This window comes from Talpa europaea (genome assembly GCF_964194135.1).
Source record: "Talpa europaea genome assembly, chromosome: 3".
NCBI classification, from domain to species: Eukaryota; Metazoa; Chordata; class Mammalia; order Eulipotyphla; family Talpidae; genus Talpa; species Talpa europaea.
Genome location: NC_140069.1, coordinates 48,510,736 through 48,526,915, shown reverse-complemented (window position 1 = coordinate 48,526,915; position 16,180 = coordinate 48,510,736). Strand labels below are relative to the sequence as shown.

General features: G+C 38.2%; 1 protein-coding gene across 8 annotated transcripts in view; it reads right to left on the bottom strand.

The window, feature by feature from the left end:
• EYA1 (EYA transcriptional coactivator and phosphatase 1) overlaps positions 1–16,180 on the bottom strand; it is a gene marked incomplete at both ends in the record, with an annotated part of 296,030 nt that overhangs the window by 62,086 nt on the left and 217,764 nt on the right. For all 8 annotated transcript variants that reach the window (XM_084229160.1, XM_084229164.1, XM_084229165.1 and 5 more), the window contains 2 exons: positions 737–820; positions 2,166–2,305. In XM_084229160.1, the coding sequence (XP_084085286.1) occupies positions 737–820; positions 2,166–2,305 (224 nt within the window). The remainder of the gene's footprint in view (positions 1–736; positions 821–2,165; positions 2,306–16,180) is intronic.

Below are 16,180 nucleotides of genomic sequence, written 5' to 3'. Positions count from 1 at the left end.
TAGAATTATTCTAGCCACTATAAATGAGATGATAATTTGTAAGGGTAGGATTTATGAAAATACCAAGCAAAATATCAAAAAAGATTTATAAGGTTTTGGGAAACTAAAAGGAAGAATATTGAAACTGAAGTTCTACTCATGGAAAGTAGTCTCTAATAATATTCTTTACCTACATTGCCAAGAGAAGTATTACAGCTACTCAAGCATGGATATATTGTTCCTACTGTCATACCATTCATAAAAATTTGGCCCCATAGCAAAGGGACTTAAAAAGATATTTGTGACAGGTATTTTGAATATAAAATAATAACACTGCCAATTACTGAAGACAATGTCAAGTGAAATATTTCCTCCATTGAGTACACTAAGAATAAAGTGAATTAAGAAAGGACAGGGCAAATAAAAACTATAATACAAATGATCTTTCTGTATCATCTATATATTTTAAAATTTCAGTCTAGAATAACATTCCATCACTTTTATTCACTGGTGTTTGAAATAAGAATGATTTAATTGTGTAAACTTTATCTCATTTTTAAGGACCTAAAATATCTTGTTAACACATATTTTTACATATATATTACATGCATATTTAACTCTATCAAAAAATCAAGTTATTTTTCCAATTAATATTTTAAATTTATTAAAGTTAAAACTACATTCCCATTTGGACATAAATTCAATTCTAGGCATATTTACTCTAAAAATATTAAAAATTGAAGCCTACTGTACTCACCCTCCCATATCTGTTGGCATAGGACCCGGTAAGCAAGGAATGGAAAACAATGATTGTCTCATCCAGATCCCAGATGAATACTCTCTACAAAGGAAGAACCAAATCAGTCTCTTTTTCATGGTTGAGAAACATGATATTCTATTAACTTGAATATGAAAAGGTAGTCTTAAATGGTAAACAAATTAATAAATTCAAAGTTTTCTTCTTTTTAAATACAACTGTTCCAAAAAGTACTTCCCAGCTTTTCTCAAACAGAACCTCAGATGAGATACAAAAGGAGAATTATTATTGACACCAGTGATATAAATAAAGCAAAGAAACAATAATGTGTACTTTCAGCGTCAGCATACGTTTATATTCTTTCTACCTCTATGGTGGAGGTAGAAAATAAAGAAATGAAAATGAGATGTTCATAACTTCTGAGATAGAGGGGGTAATTAATCAAAAATCATTTATCATTTTTAAATTTCTGCTCTCTGTTAAGATGTGTTAAAATTGCCAGTTATGTTTTATAAAGCCAAATATTAAAAAAACTATGCATAAAATCTAACACTTTACATCATCTATTCACCTTATTTTACCTATTGGGCTGTTAGCAAATGGACAGAATATAAATTGTTCCTGCCAAATTTTCTTCAGATAACAGATAGTTAACAAATTAAACAGACACATAACACAAATTCTTAGACACACTTGGAGTATTTAGAATTGGATTTGCAGGAATTCATTTCAAAAAGGTCTCTGAGATGCCACAAAAGACCTCCCAAGCCTGCTTTTCATCCCATTCCCACTCATACCAGTACATATTCAGACACATAGATTCTGTTGGAAAATTTTCATCTTTTCAGCCAAAATAATCATGTTTTCCACCATCAGATTTTACTTTGGCAAAAAACATAAACTTAATTGCAGTGGATTCAAAGCTATGAAATTTACCACCCTTTAAGGTTTTATATAATCCCTCCTGCTTTTGAACTCCACCAAAACATGTCTCATAAGGTGATTACCATTTCAATTTAGAACATTCCAGACTTTCCTTTCTCAATACACATAAATGTGTCTTTAATTTCAAAGTGGATTTTACTAAGCATTTTTAGTATGACAGACACTTAATTGAAATGGCAATGATATAGAGCAGTGCAGGAGAGTTTTGTTCAAGCAGAATGATATAATTTACTATAGTTCTTTGGAGAGAAATAAGCAGATGCTTTACCATGTAGTCAGAATGGAAGAGAAAAAAATAATTGCTTTACCTATAATTAAAGTGAAAGAGAAAAATGCTTTACCTATAATTAATATGGAAAAGAAAGCAATGACATTTGGACACCTTGATCACTCCATTCACACACTCCATTCACTCCATTCACATAGAACTACTGTTTAGCTACTAAGACATCTTGTTTTTCACTGGATATTGGCAATGGCATACCTCAAGATCAGAATCTGGGGGAGGTGAAGGATTATTGTTTCGTCGACCCCGTCCTCGTGACTTCCCATCTGAACCTCGTCGCAATCGATCAGAATCTGAATCTTTGATAGGTGTGGATGGGCTGTGGATTGTGCTGTACTCTGTAGAAAAAGAGAAGGACTTTCATATCTTGGTTCTATAACCATCATGTGAGGATTAACTTTAATTAATTGGACAGTTGAAAAGTAAAGCACATTTCATTCTGTTGAATTCTGTAATTTCTTTTACTGCACTGGTAAGTAATTTGAGATATTTGATTCCAAGACTAGTTCTGAAAAAATGTGTGCTCATAAATGACTACAATTTAATTGAAGGTGGGTGACGCCAGGTTGTACAAAGGTTGGGTGTACTGAGTTGCCTAGATTTTCTTTCTGGTTCTCTGTGATTAGACAATGCTTGTCCATACCCATATTTCCACATTTCTTGAAAATATAAAAATCCCTGTTTCCCCCATCTTATGTGAGAACAAGAAAGTGACTAGGTAAGAAGAGCTGATACATAGGTGAGGCTCATACTCTGTATGGTATTCATCACACCATTCTTCTTGGTCTTTCCTTCTTTAACCAAAATTCCCACTCCAGGCAGCACATTAAAATTACTCATCTGGGAAACTTAAAGACCATGGAAATAATCATACATAAACCGAAAATAAAGACAATCCCTATCAGGCTCTGAGGAATAATTGGGCAGCAGTTACAGTGTTGGGGGAGACTATTATCCCATTTCCAGAATAAACAAAAACCTCATTTACTTTCACTCCTTAAGTATGTTTTTCTTCAGCTAGTTCTCCCATCACATTCCAGATGTGCCAGTATATTGGCTCTCCTGCCAAAGCTCTTTGCCAGATTTCTCTACTAGATATGGATTGGATTTTCTCAGTCTAATACGAGGAATGATTATTCTTTCTTACACAGTGTTATTACATTTCACAAAATGAAGAACAGTTGAAGACCTGGTTGCCTTTATTAATGTACTATCAGCCTCATCTCTACCAATGGCATGTATGTGTGAAACCATGTGATCTTGGTATTAACTCTAACGCCATGATTCAAGACTTTTCTTAAATCACACAAAACAACCTTGTACCTTCAGTTTATTTTTAAAATCTAAATAAATCCCTACCACTTTTAGATGAGGTGTTTGTATACCTATTCTTTTTTCTTTAAAGATTTATTTATTTATTTATATAAGCACTGGGTACAGTCAGAAGTGGGGGAGGGTGAGAGAATTCACCAGAGCCAGAGCGGGGAGCAGAGCAGGCAGAAGGACCGAAGTACACTGCTGAGGGGAGCAGCGGGTGGCAGGAGAGGTCTGCGTGCCATTTGGGACCCTCCTCCGGTGTCCGGGGAGCAGCCAGGGATCGAACCGGCGCTGCAGAGGCTGCGGGCAGCTTCGCAACCCAGTGCTCAACCGCTGCACCACCGGGGAGGCCCTGTATACCCATTCTATACCAAACTTTCTTATATAAACAGGCCAAGTGATCTTCATTTGCTGAAGCCACCACTATGATTTACATACCCTAAGTTCAATCAAGGTCAGGAAGTCCAAAACAACTCCATTTAACGTCTCACTTTATGGAGTTATGTGGGATGCATTTCTGAGCTATCTTATCTCATAGAACTATCAGAACCTAAGGTAGGTTAGCCACTCTAAATCTATATTAGACTGGTTTTCTTACAGAGGCAGCTGACTATGGCACCCTCTCCTGAAGATGTGCCAAATCAAGAATCTCTTGTCCATGATTTTCAGAGAATAAGGGAGTCAAGTGAATATTATTTTTATGGAGTTCAGTGGATTTAAAGTTGTGTTTTAAAGAAAAAGCCTTGGTCTTCCTTTTCTTTAAATACCTGCTATGTACATTCATGTAGAATCCCAGAGAATGATCAGGTAAGAGAGAACACATGCCAATCTCTAATAGTTTCAAAACAGAGCATTTACTTTCCAGCTGGCACAGCTGGAATTTAACTTAACCTATACTTCAAGTATTTGACTTCAAAGTCTATCTTGAATTTTGAGTTCTCTTGTGTTTGGAAGTTCATATTTGAGAAGATGCTAAAAGATATCAGGCAGTGTATCATATCACATTATACCTTTTGCCTTGACTTTTAGAGGGGTTAGCATTAATTTTGTCTTCAGAAGAGTTTATCTTATTGAAGTTGTCTCAGCCTAGATTTCTTCTTATAGACTGCCTATTATTATTTTTTTGGTGTTTACTTCTCCTTCCCTGCTTAAAAACCCAAATAAACCTTTCAAAATAAATTTCATTTCACTTTTTTAGAAACAGAAAAGCTACAATAAAATTGATAACTTCTACATACCTCCCCCAAAGAAAAAAATTCAATGGTCAAAGTAGACAAGATAAATTGTGTCACCTAAAGTTTTTTCAGATAAATAAAACAAGTCCTAAATAATGAAGAATCCAATAGATTTTCATATTTAAACACACACATATACCCCTGAGAGGCCTCAACTTATTAGAAGGTAAAATTTAAAAGTTGCAAACTAATTTTAAAAAACCTCTTCCTCTTTGTTCCATGAGGTGGAAATAAACACTTTTACTCTCCTAACCAGCTTTCCTGACTAACTTCACCTTCCTCTACTAGTGCAAGACAACTCAACAAATAATTTAATCTTCTAATCTACCAACAGCTCATGTTTCATTAAAATCCTCTCCAAATAGTTAAACTTCACCCCCACTGAGATAATGGATTGAAAGTAATCAGAAGAGCATTCACTTCATTTAACAAACTAGTAGCCTGAAGTATAAAGATGTACCGAACAGATACGGTTCTTGCCTTCCTGGAGCTTAAAATTCAGAGGAAGTCACTAATGGACAAAAATGAGAAATTATAAAACAATATGAAAAGGATATGTCATAGGACAACAGAACTTTAGGAAACCAGAGAAATTCTACATAATCCAGATTTACAGGGTTGTAACATCTTCCTAAAGGAGTACAAACTCATGAGCTAAAAGGGAACATAAATGTTCTCTGAACAGGCACATGACCATGTGTGAAGAAGGTGGAGAGCGAGAAAGAACACTAAGACCTGAAGAAAAAAAAAAATAGTCCATGAATCTGACTTGAATCAATACAGGAAGAGCATCAAAATGAGGGTTGAGTAGAAGACATAGAATTCAACACAGGAGTGGTATAATCACATTCACATTATTTTAGATAGATGACTCCCGCTGCAGTGTGGGGAGGACATTGCAGATAAGACTGAAAAGGGGAGCCCAGCTAGGAGGATAATTCAGTTATCCAAGTAAGGGATAATGGTGGCAGAGCTGGAGGTAGTGGGGACAGGAGAGTTATAGACTTGATGTGTCATTAGGAGGTGAAATCAGTAACTAATTAATTGGATAAGAAAGAGAAAGAAAGTCAAGGATGATGCTTATGCCACTGGAATTTTGTAATATGAAATAGAGGATAGATGATGGAGGAGGAATTATAGGAAGAATGTAGGTAAGAATTTAAGTTCATCTTTATAAGTATCAAGCTTGAAGAATCTGTGGGCATTCAAGTAAAGATAGCTCTGTAGCTCAGGGAAGAAATGTGGGCTGGATTTAGGTTTGAAATTGATACCTAACATAATATATACAGAGAAGGGGGGTGTCTAATGAAAAACACGCCATGTGTGTAGGACAGATAGGCAGAGAAAGGTTGGTGGGGTATGAGGTGGAAAACTAAGATCAGTGTATTGTAGAGGAAACAGTATGTCAAGAAGGGCCCAATGATCAATAACTTCAAATTGGTCAAGAGATTATATAAAGATTAAGTCCAAGAGTACTTAAGATTAAGAATCAAAGAGATCTTGGTATATACTGAGAAAGTACAAATCTGAGACATATTCAGGAGATATATTAGTGAGAAAGCAGAAGGTACAGAAACATAAGCAAGGGTGAGAATTCCTAAAATGATGGCCCTATAATTGCCAAAATCCAATAATTATTTTTTTAGTACTGAGCTGGGAAGAAACAAGGAGTTTGCATCAGGTTGTTAATCAATGCCATGCTTACTTCATCAAAAAATCTTGCTATGATTAAAAAAAAGGCAACTAAAGCAAGCAGTGTACCTAGTGACACTGTGATTACATTCTAAATGTACTTTCTAAAGCAGATCCTTTATGTTATCAAGGAATAATAAGCAACTACTAATTTACCAGTCAGTGGACTATATTTTGAATAACAATTCGCTAGATTTTCCTCTATGGCCATTTTCTCACAACATAGGCTCTCAGTGGTGTCAGTATCAGTAGGAGGTATTGACATGTATGAGGGTTTAATATGAAAGGGGTAATAACCTCCAAGATGATGATTCTAAAACTTTACCTCCCTATCACTTGACCTAAATCTCCCTATCACTTGACCTAAAACTCTCTGCTACATCTCTCTACCTGCACAGACTATGGACACCATGTGTCCCAAACTGGATCCTTTTTCCTGTTAATAGTCTGGTTCATGATACCAACACCAAAGCAATTTTTCAAGCCAGATCACATCAAACCTAAGTTCTGCAGCTTTTACCTCCTTCTGTTCTAAATTCAGGCTGTCATCATCTCTTGCCTCAGTTCTTGCAACAGGCGGTTTCCAATCTTACTACTCACAAATATTTCAACTATCATCTGCACCACTGTGACAGAGAGCTTCAAAACTCTTCAAAGCTCCATACTCCTGACATTGGACAGGAAGGGCAGTGCAGATTTTAAGATATGGAGCTCTGAACTCAACTGACATGTTTCAAATCTTGACCCCCACCTACTTTTTATTTACCTTTTCTTAATTCACTCAGTTCTTTTATAAAATGGGAATGAATGAAATCAAAACAAATGTACATGTAAAACCATGGATGGCACTAGAACTCTATGGGCTTAGCTACTTTGAAAAATAGAAAAGTCCCACCGAATCAATCTCGACAACTTTATCCCTACCTGGTCTCTCCCTTCACTTTCTCCATTTTTCAGACAGACACAACTAATCATCTCAGTTCTCTGAAAGGTGCCATGCTGTTTTGTGACTGCACATGCTGTTCCCCTTTGATTAGAATGCCTTTCTCAACTTTTATCCCCTGCCCTGGTCTATGAAATTCCGTTTAATCTCTAAAGATCTTGTGAATTCTACATCTAACTCATGGCCCTGCCTTTGTAGTTACATATATCGCTATTATAGGATTACGTAATTTTTATAATTATGTTCACAGTATAAATAATTTGAATTTTTTTGAGTAAATGTCCATCATTCCTATTCTTGGAGGGCAGACTTGGTAGTATTTATTTTGTATTTCAAAAGCACAAACTGTAGAACACAAAAAAAATTGATGACTGTATGTATGTTTCTCAAATTTAGCTCTTACTCTATTAAATCTATGAAGATTATTTAATTATTTCTATTAGCTAGTCAAAATATTTACAAATGAGAAATAGCTGCAATAATTTTAAAAGCTTATTTAAAAGTTAATGTTTACATAGTCAATCATAAAATATTAAAATCCACATAAGATCATTAAAATTCTACATTTGTAAATACCACCGAAAAGTTCCATATACCCCTCAGTATTAGAAAGAAAAACAGAAAGCTGGAACTCAGAAGATTCCAACTCCTCCTTTTGGCTCTCCTAGCTCCTCCGGCTCACTACTCCTGCTCGAGCCTGTTGGGGAGAGAATGGTGGTGCATGCTTTTCCCTGGAGGATGTATGTGGCTGAAAATTTTATTTTCTTCCATGAACTGTCTAAATCTCTGCCAATTTTTATATACATTTTATGATTTATATAAAAATTTTAACTCCCTTTTCTTATTTGCAGACATTTTCTAAGCCTGATATTTCTTCAAATTATGCTGACATCTCCTTAAATTATGTTTTCCTTCACAGAAGTTCTTTTTTTTTTTTTTTTTTTTTTTTTTTTTAAATGTAATCCTGCTGCACAGCATGAAGGCCTGGATGATTTTTTGAAGATTTAGGGATAAGCACTCACATTTATTCTAAGGGTAGCAGGGAATTTCTGATTTCTTTTCCACTCCTGGGACCACATAGGCCAATGGCAGTTGTAAAGGAAGCAGAGGACAGAGTTCCTACCGGCTTCCTTCTTTGTGCTTTAGGAGGATGGAGGCCCGGCCTACTCATTTTTAAGTCCAAGTGAGGTGAAAGACAATTCCCCAAACAGAATAAAGTAACAGGACTCGTTGCCGAGGAAAGCTCTTGCCACGTGTAGTGTATGATGCCGGGTGGGGGCCGGGGGAGCTACCATCTCCAGCTAGGCCCTGAAGCCATTTAGGATAGGATGATACAGATTACAAAATGAAAAGCAGAGCTTTTTGAGCAATTCTTCTAAAGATTATCTGAATTTACTGAACAGGAGACATGTCATCAACAATTATATTCTATTGTTACAATGGGGGACTTATATCAAAACAACAGAGTTTCTTTATTCCCTGAACGCACATAGTGACATTTTTTTTTTTAAGATTAATTTACTTATGCATAAAAGAGCTGGGTTAAATCTCAAGCCTTAAAGTACATGGGGCAATGATACAGCTGAGCATAAAGAAGATAGCTGAAAGCAACTGACACCTAGAAATTTGAGACTCTCAAAATTGACATAAGAATATGGGAAAGTTATCTTAAAAAGGTGGTATATCAAGCCGAAATGAGGATGATTGAAAGACAGAACGTAGAGACGTTAATTCTCATTTGATAAGGATATCATGAATTCCTTGGCATTTTCCTAGGGAGGCAGGTGCAAAAAGCTGGTAGTATAGGGCAAAAGAATCATATACACTCAGTGCGTATATTTCTGTTGAAAACTGGTTTTCCTATAGGAGGAAAATGGTCTGTAAAGTTGAGTCTGATAAAGGTAATAATTGCTATTCCAAGGATGGCTTTTGTAATCAATGATCAAGGTAAAAACCCACATATAATTACCCAGGAATTCTTTTAACCAGCTGCATTGTTAAAGGAAAGACAATGAAGCAAACTGGTGGGCTGGTGTAGTCACAGGCATGCAAGTGACAGGAATCAGTGAGGCTGGGGCTGGATGGTCACACAATTTGCAGGGGTCAGCAAATTTATTTTTATTAAAAGTCAGATAGAAAATCTCTTAGGCCTCAGGGCCTCCCTGGTGGCGCAAGGGTTAAGACACAGCACTATGAAGCTATCTGCAGCCACTGCAGCACAAGTTCAATCCCCGGCCAGGGAGATGACCGACATGGTGTAGCAGACCTCTTCTGATTCACCCATTGCTCACCTCAGCAGTATATTTCAGTCAATCCACCTGTTTTGCTCCCCTCTGTCTCTGGTGAATCCTCTCACCAGCCCCCACACACCTGCACCCCAGTTCTTGTATACATAAATAAATCTTAAAAAATATATATCTTAGGCCTTGTAGGCCATACAATCTCTTTAATCTGTAATAACTCTGCTATTATAGAACAAAAGCAGGCAGAGACAGCACAGAAATTAAGGCGTGTGGCTGTGTTTCCACAAAACTCTAAGACAGATTGCCCTATGAGCACACAGAGCTGTATTCACTAAAGAATCTGTGTGTTTCAAGCCCCTCCACAGTGACTGAGAGTCCAGTAAATGACCGTCACCCAGCTTGTCTGGGCTGTAACATTTCTTTACAAGTACTGAAAATATTAAATGTCAAAATGTGTGGTAAAGATAACAAGGGAACCATTGCTAAATTACTTGGAGAATAAGGTCTCAAGCAAGGTGCTAATTTGGGGGGAATGGATAATAATTAGAAAAGGAATTTAATGTGTCCTTTTTTGTCTTTTTTTAATGTTTGTTTTTTATTTTTTTTTAGAAGTGATTTTTTTTTTAAAGATTCATTTATTTATTTATGCACACACTGGGTACAGTCAGAAGTGCAGGAGGGTGAGAGAATTCACTAGAGCCAGAGCAGGGAGCAGAACAGACAGATTGATGAAATACACTGCGGAGGGAAGCAGCGGGCACTGCAGGAGAGGTCTGCGCGCCATATGGGACCCTCGCTCAGCACCCAGGGATTGAACCGGCGCTGCAGAGGCTGCAGGCAGCTTTGCAGCCCAGCACTCAACCACTGCGCCACCAGGGGAGGCCCTTAATGTGTGTTTTTTAAAGGCCCTCTCCCAGGTGGGAAGGGAACTATATCATCCTGATATTACAATGTTCAAAGCCTTGAACATACATGAAAACAAGGCAAGAAAAGGATAAAAATTTGCATCTTTCACACACACAGTAATTAGACATTCAAGATAGATTACAGACCCTCCTTGGGTTAATGCAGGGACTAGAAACATGTTAAGGGGTTGATTCAGTGAGATCTCATCCCTAAGAGAATGACTCAGCACAGGCACCAGCCCTAAGGAAGCTGCTGGAAGATGGGCACTGTTCTAGGTCTACGGCCTTGTGAGAACTTGTTTACTGGGTCTTTGTAGGTAACTGAATCTGAAGGCCACGATCAGGAATCACCCATAGTATCTCAGGCATACCTGAGATGCTGATGATAAGCTAAACAGTGTTTCTGGGAAAAGAAAATCTCAAAGGACCCGCCAAGGTTGAATCTTGCTTTTCAGTATACAAGAAATTTAGTGGCAAAAGCCAATGGAAAAAGAACACACTTTGATTTAGAACACATAGAACACACATAGAACACACTGATTTTCCATGATTTGCAGTGACCTATAACAATGGAGTCTGACAAATACCCCTTACCTGGCCCACCTTTAGTCCTTTGACCGCATTTTGTAAAACAGACTCTCCTCTCTCATAAGATCATAGACGGAAGGGCTGTCTGGATTCAACCTCTACAGTCATATAGATTTTTAGAGTCAAAAACAAATTCCTATTATACACAAAACTCTAAAGAAATTCCAGGGTGTCCTCAACTTCATGCTTGAATTCTCACGTGACAAACTGCAATACCACAGAAACCAAGTGCTCTACAACAGAGAATGTATGTCTATGTCCACATGCATTCAGCTCACTTGATTTCTTTCCAATAAAGGAGGAACAGTTTTGGAAACTTTCTTTAATGAGGTCTTTATATACTGTTTCTTGAAAAATAATCTCTGGTGGATTGCCTTTGTAGTGTGGGTGTGACATATATCTGAAGAGGTATGAGTCTATTCCTCTTCATCATATGCCTTGTTGTAAACCAACGTTACTGTAATAAAAATGATATAACTGAAAATCTTGGAAAGAAGCCTTTTTAAAGGCAGCTACAAAATAGGTCATTTTATCCTGGCACTGAACTGAATCGTCCATTCATATCACCCTTCTCTACTGGATTTTGGGGAAGAATGGCGAGGATTTTCTTATGTCTTTTTTCCTAATGGGCATAAATGCCACATCAATATTGAGAATGGAATGCAAGCACCACCATTGCTGAGTTTTGCTTTTTCCCCTCTTTTCACTTCCCCACCACTATAATTTGCAGAATTCTGACCCAGGAGACTGCAGGGGTGATATTTTTTGATCATCCAGGGTTCTAAATAGCTGTGATGCATTTTTTATTCACTTTCTTAGATCACCCTATACTTCCATTTCTGTTAATCTGTAAAGATGGTTTGTGTTTGGATTCATTCATTCTCTCTCAAATTTATGAGAGACAAGCCAAAATGAATGCTTCCTTCTCAGGGAGTGGTATCTTTAGCCACTATCCCTCGTCTGCTGACCTTTAGTTGTGTGTGACCTCTAAACAGTACCTGTGCTGAGGACCAGTTTCATGGACTCCTGCAATGAGCCCCGCGATCAGGGTCTGCACTTGGCTTACTGTTCTATTGTGCTCTCTTGAAATTCTTTATCTATGAACAAGGGACCCTGCATTTATAGTGTGCACTGGGGTTCACAAATTATGTAACTCGTCCTGCCTGTGTCTACTACACACAAATCCCTGAGTCAGTGATGCATGCACTACTTTAGGATTATGAGGTAAGACAGTACCTACTTAGTGCCAGCAACATGTTGAGTAAGCACTGCAACTCAAGTGAGCAAGATGGCAATGTCTGTCCTAGCAGAAAGTCAGTGCTGTACTTATTATATACCGAGGGGTCATAAGATTAGCAGGAGACAACTTACTACTCTTTCATGACTGAGTCTACTTCATAGACACAAGCAAGAAATCTGACTTCGTGTTCACTGAGAAATCGGAAACAGCCACTCCACACTGTCTGGATAAATACACATAGTCTGCCTTCTCTCGGTTAAGATAAATGAACTTTCTGTGCTTCTAAGGCCAACCCCTCACTTGGGAATGAGACCCAGCCCTGACCCATCTTCTCTAAGCAGTGTGGTCCTTCTTCTGGATCATATGCAGGTACCTACACACTAGATATGCTTCTTGCCTAAACAATACATCAACTTCTATGTTTCTGCTCCTTTTCTCTATTACTTTGTATCAGACAACAAAAACTGAAATGTGGACAATTGCTACAACTGTGACTCTACCATTTTCTTTCAAACCCACTCCTGTCATGCCTTTTTATCCAACATTCCACCCACACTCCCCTTGTCAAGATGACCAGTGATGGCCACCAGCAAATGCAATTGTCAAACCTCAATTCCACTGTTTCTCAAACTTATAGCAGCATTACACACATCCAATCATTCTTCTGCAACATTTACTTCCCTTAGCCTTGTTCTCAGTTGGGAGGCCCCAGACATAGTGCTTGGCTTTCTCCCTTCTGTATTTACACTCACTGCTCTGAAAAATTTATCCAGGCACATATTTTTTAAATGGTATGTGTGATGAGTCAAAAGTTTAAGTGCTAAACAACCCCATGAGCAACAGACTTATTTATCAACAACTTAATTATGTCCTCCTTGGGTCTCAAACTTATCTTGTGCCACATAAAAAAAATACTAACTTCTTTCTGCCACTTTTCCTTATCAATAAATGACAAGTGTACCTTTCTAGCTGTTTGGGCTAGAAATCTTGGTGTCATCCATGGTTCTCTCTTCTTATTCTTCATAGTCCATCTACTGACAAATCCTGGTAGCTGCACTTTCTGATCTTTCTAAAATGTGACCATATACCATATATACATATTTTTTTTATCACCTTCACCCTTAGCACCTGAGTCCAGCCCCTATTACCTCTCACACTGGAAAATCATCTACATAATCATCTCATTTCCCACCTTGCCCAGCCACAGCTTATTCTCTCTGCCCAGTAACCAGCCAGATATTTTTGAATGTAACATCATATACATTTCTGGTTAAACACTTCTTCATTCAAAATAAAATCCAAAGTCTTCCCCAAGCCATGTGCCTGCTATATGACCTGGCCTCTCCATCTCCCTCAACTTGCCCCTACCATTCACTGTCCTCCCACAACAAGCTCCAACCACATGGGCCTTTCAGTGCTTAGCTGAATCCACAAAGTACAGTCCCATCTCCCAGCTCCTTTCCCAGAAAAGTCTTCTCCCAGATATCTCGGTGCTTCTCTCCTTACCTTTTTTGGGTTTCTGCTAAAATGTCATCCGGTTAACCATGATTCTGAAATAGTTCACCTGCCCTAATTTCTATTCTCCATGCACCATTTCACCCATCCTTTCAGGCATTTTATATATACTTGTGGTCTGTGTCCTCTAGTAAAATGAAAATTCCCCAAGTTCCCCAAGACTTTTTTTTTAGATTTATTTATTTATTTATACATACAAGCACTGGGTACAGTCTGAAGTGCGGGAGGGTGAGAGAATTCACCAGAGCCAGAGCGGGGAGCAGAGCAGGCAGAAGGACCAAAGTAAACTGCTGAGGGGAGCAGTGGGCAGCAGGAGAGGTCTGCGCGCCATGCGGGACCCTCCTCCAGTGGCCTGGGAGCAGCCGGGGATCGAACCGGCGCTGCAGAGGCTGCGGGCAGCTTCGCAACCCAGTGCTCAACCGCTGCGCCGCCGGGGAGGCCCCCCAAGACTTAATTTTGTTCAAGGCTAAGTCTCACATATCTAGAACAGTGCCTGGGACATAGAGGGTCTCAACAAACTTTGGTTGCTAATGAGCTAGTGACACAGCAGGTGGAATGCCCCTGGCTCACAAAAGGTACACTTCAGTGAAAACCTCCCGTGTAAAGTTCTATTTAACCACTCTCATAGGAAATGTGTCATAGATAAGTGCTTAGTTACTTTAGGTTCATTCAGGGAAGATCTGATCTGATAGGATCTGGGTTCCTTACTTCATCTTCTGGGTTCAATTTACTGAATAGACCACAAAACTAGGGGTAGATCTCGCTCTTCACAGCAAAAGAAAAATGAGGCCATGTTAGGGCTGAGAAGAGGAGTGGAAAGAATAGTGTATGTTTTCTATGCCAGATCTGTTCAGGGCTGAACTGTCTTCACTCAACAGATGAAAAGTTTAAAGTTAATGAAAATGAAGGATTGCCAGTCAGCATGCACCACAGCCAGAATGTGAACCCACGGCTCTTGTCTCTCAAACCTCCTACTTCATCTGCCGTCTCCTGTCTCACACACCAGACTGTACTGTACTTTATTTAGATAGAATGTCACTCCTCTGAGCCAGGAGTCTCTCTTGGAGATGAAGGCAAAGATGGGTATCATGGCCTCTGACAGGCACCTGCCTAGGGAGGCTTGGCTGCACCCTCATCTGGGAGGTTTGGAGTCAGAGGAGAGGAGATGCCCAGACTAAGGCTGAGGTACATGGATTACTGAACCTGCAATGACTCCAGAAATGTGAGCTTTTCAGTGTTTTAGAAATAATTCCTCTGATGAGGGGGAGAATCTTACAAATTTTTCTCCAGCTCCACATCCTCTAATTTACAGGACAAAGCACAGAAAATTGAGCAGTTCAAATTTCATCACGGTAGACAGCATACCCTACATTAGGGTCTGTGAAGAGTCTAGAATGGATGCATGAATGTAATTTCTGTAATTATCAAGATGCTATCTAGACCTGTTTCTTCAAAAGTGAAACAAGCACAACAATATTGTACAGATTACACAAGATAATTCATGCCAAACTATTTTGTGAAAACATGTTAGTGTCGTTACCTGAAGTGAATTGTTCAAAGTCACCTATTTGGGCTCAGTTATCTTATTCAGAAAGATGTTGTAAAATAATCATCAAGCTCAAAAAATGCTTTCATTAAGCTCAAGAAATCCTTTAGTGAAATTTTAGCATAGTTTCAGTTTATTTTTATGGAAATAACACTCAGGCATTGAACCCATCTTAAATGGCCTATTTATTGAGTCTTAAGAATATTCCTTCCATATCCTCTCTGTTGCATTTTTTCAATGCTGAAGATAGATTTTACCTTCTTTGTTAATTTTTTACTTTAAATATGTAAGAAAAAAGGGATCATGCTCAGTGGAATAAGCCAGAAAGAAAAAGAAAAATACCGGATGGTCTCACTTACACCAGGAATGTAGAATACCCAAATAAGGGATCAGGAAAAAAAACTAATTATAATAAAGTAAAAATCAAAATCAACAGGCAACTATAAACCAGAGACACACTACTGGGCAGAGGGGGGGGGGCGGGGGGAGGCGGGAGAAGGGCGGAGGATCAAAACAAGGGGGGGAGGTGGGAATTTTACGGGCACTATAACCAAGATGAAAATGCATTGTATAAAAATGAAAAATGATGTAAAAAATATGTAAAATAAAAAAAATATATGGAAGAAATCTGTGTTCCTTACATTCTTCTGGAGCACTTTGCTGCTTCTTCTAGCATGACTTTTAAAAAAATTCAACCTTTATTAGGTTTGGTTGTTCACATAATAAAATGCTCTTGAGTAGAGGGAGTAGCTCTCTTGCTCCGTATCCCCACAGAACCCTGGAGTATTTTTCATGTAAGAAATGCTCAATGAATAGCTGTAGCTAACAGAACGTTGAAGAGGATCATCAAACCCTCATTTACATGTAGAGGTGAAATAAAACCTGCTTTCTCCTTTTCCTTCAATTAGGGAATAATGCAATTTAATATCATGATTAAGGAATACATCTCAAGAGAAATGTATCTCCTCAATAACCTTGATCAATATCAA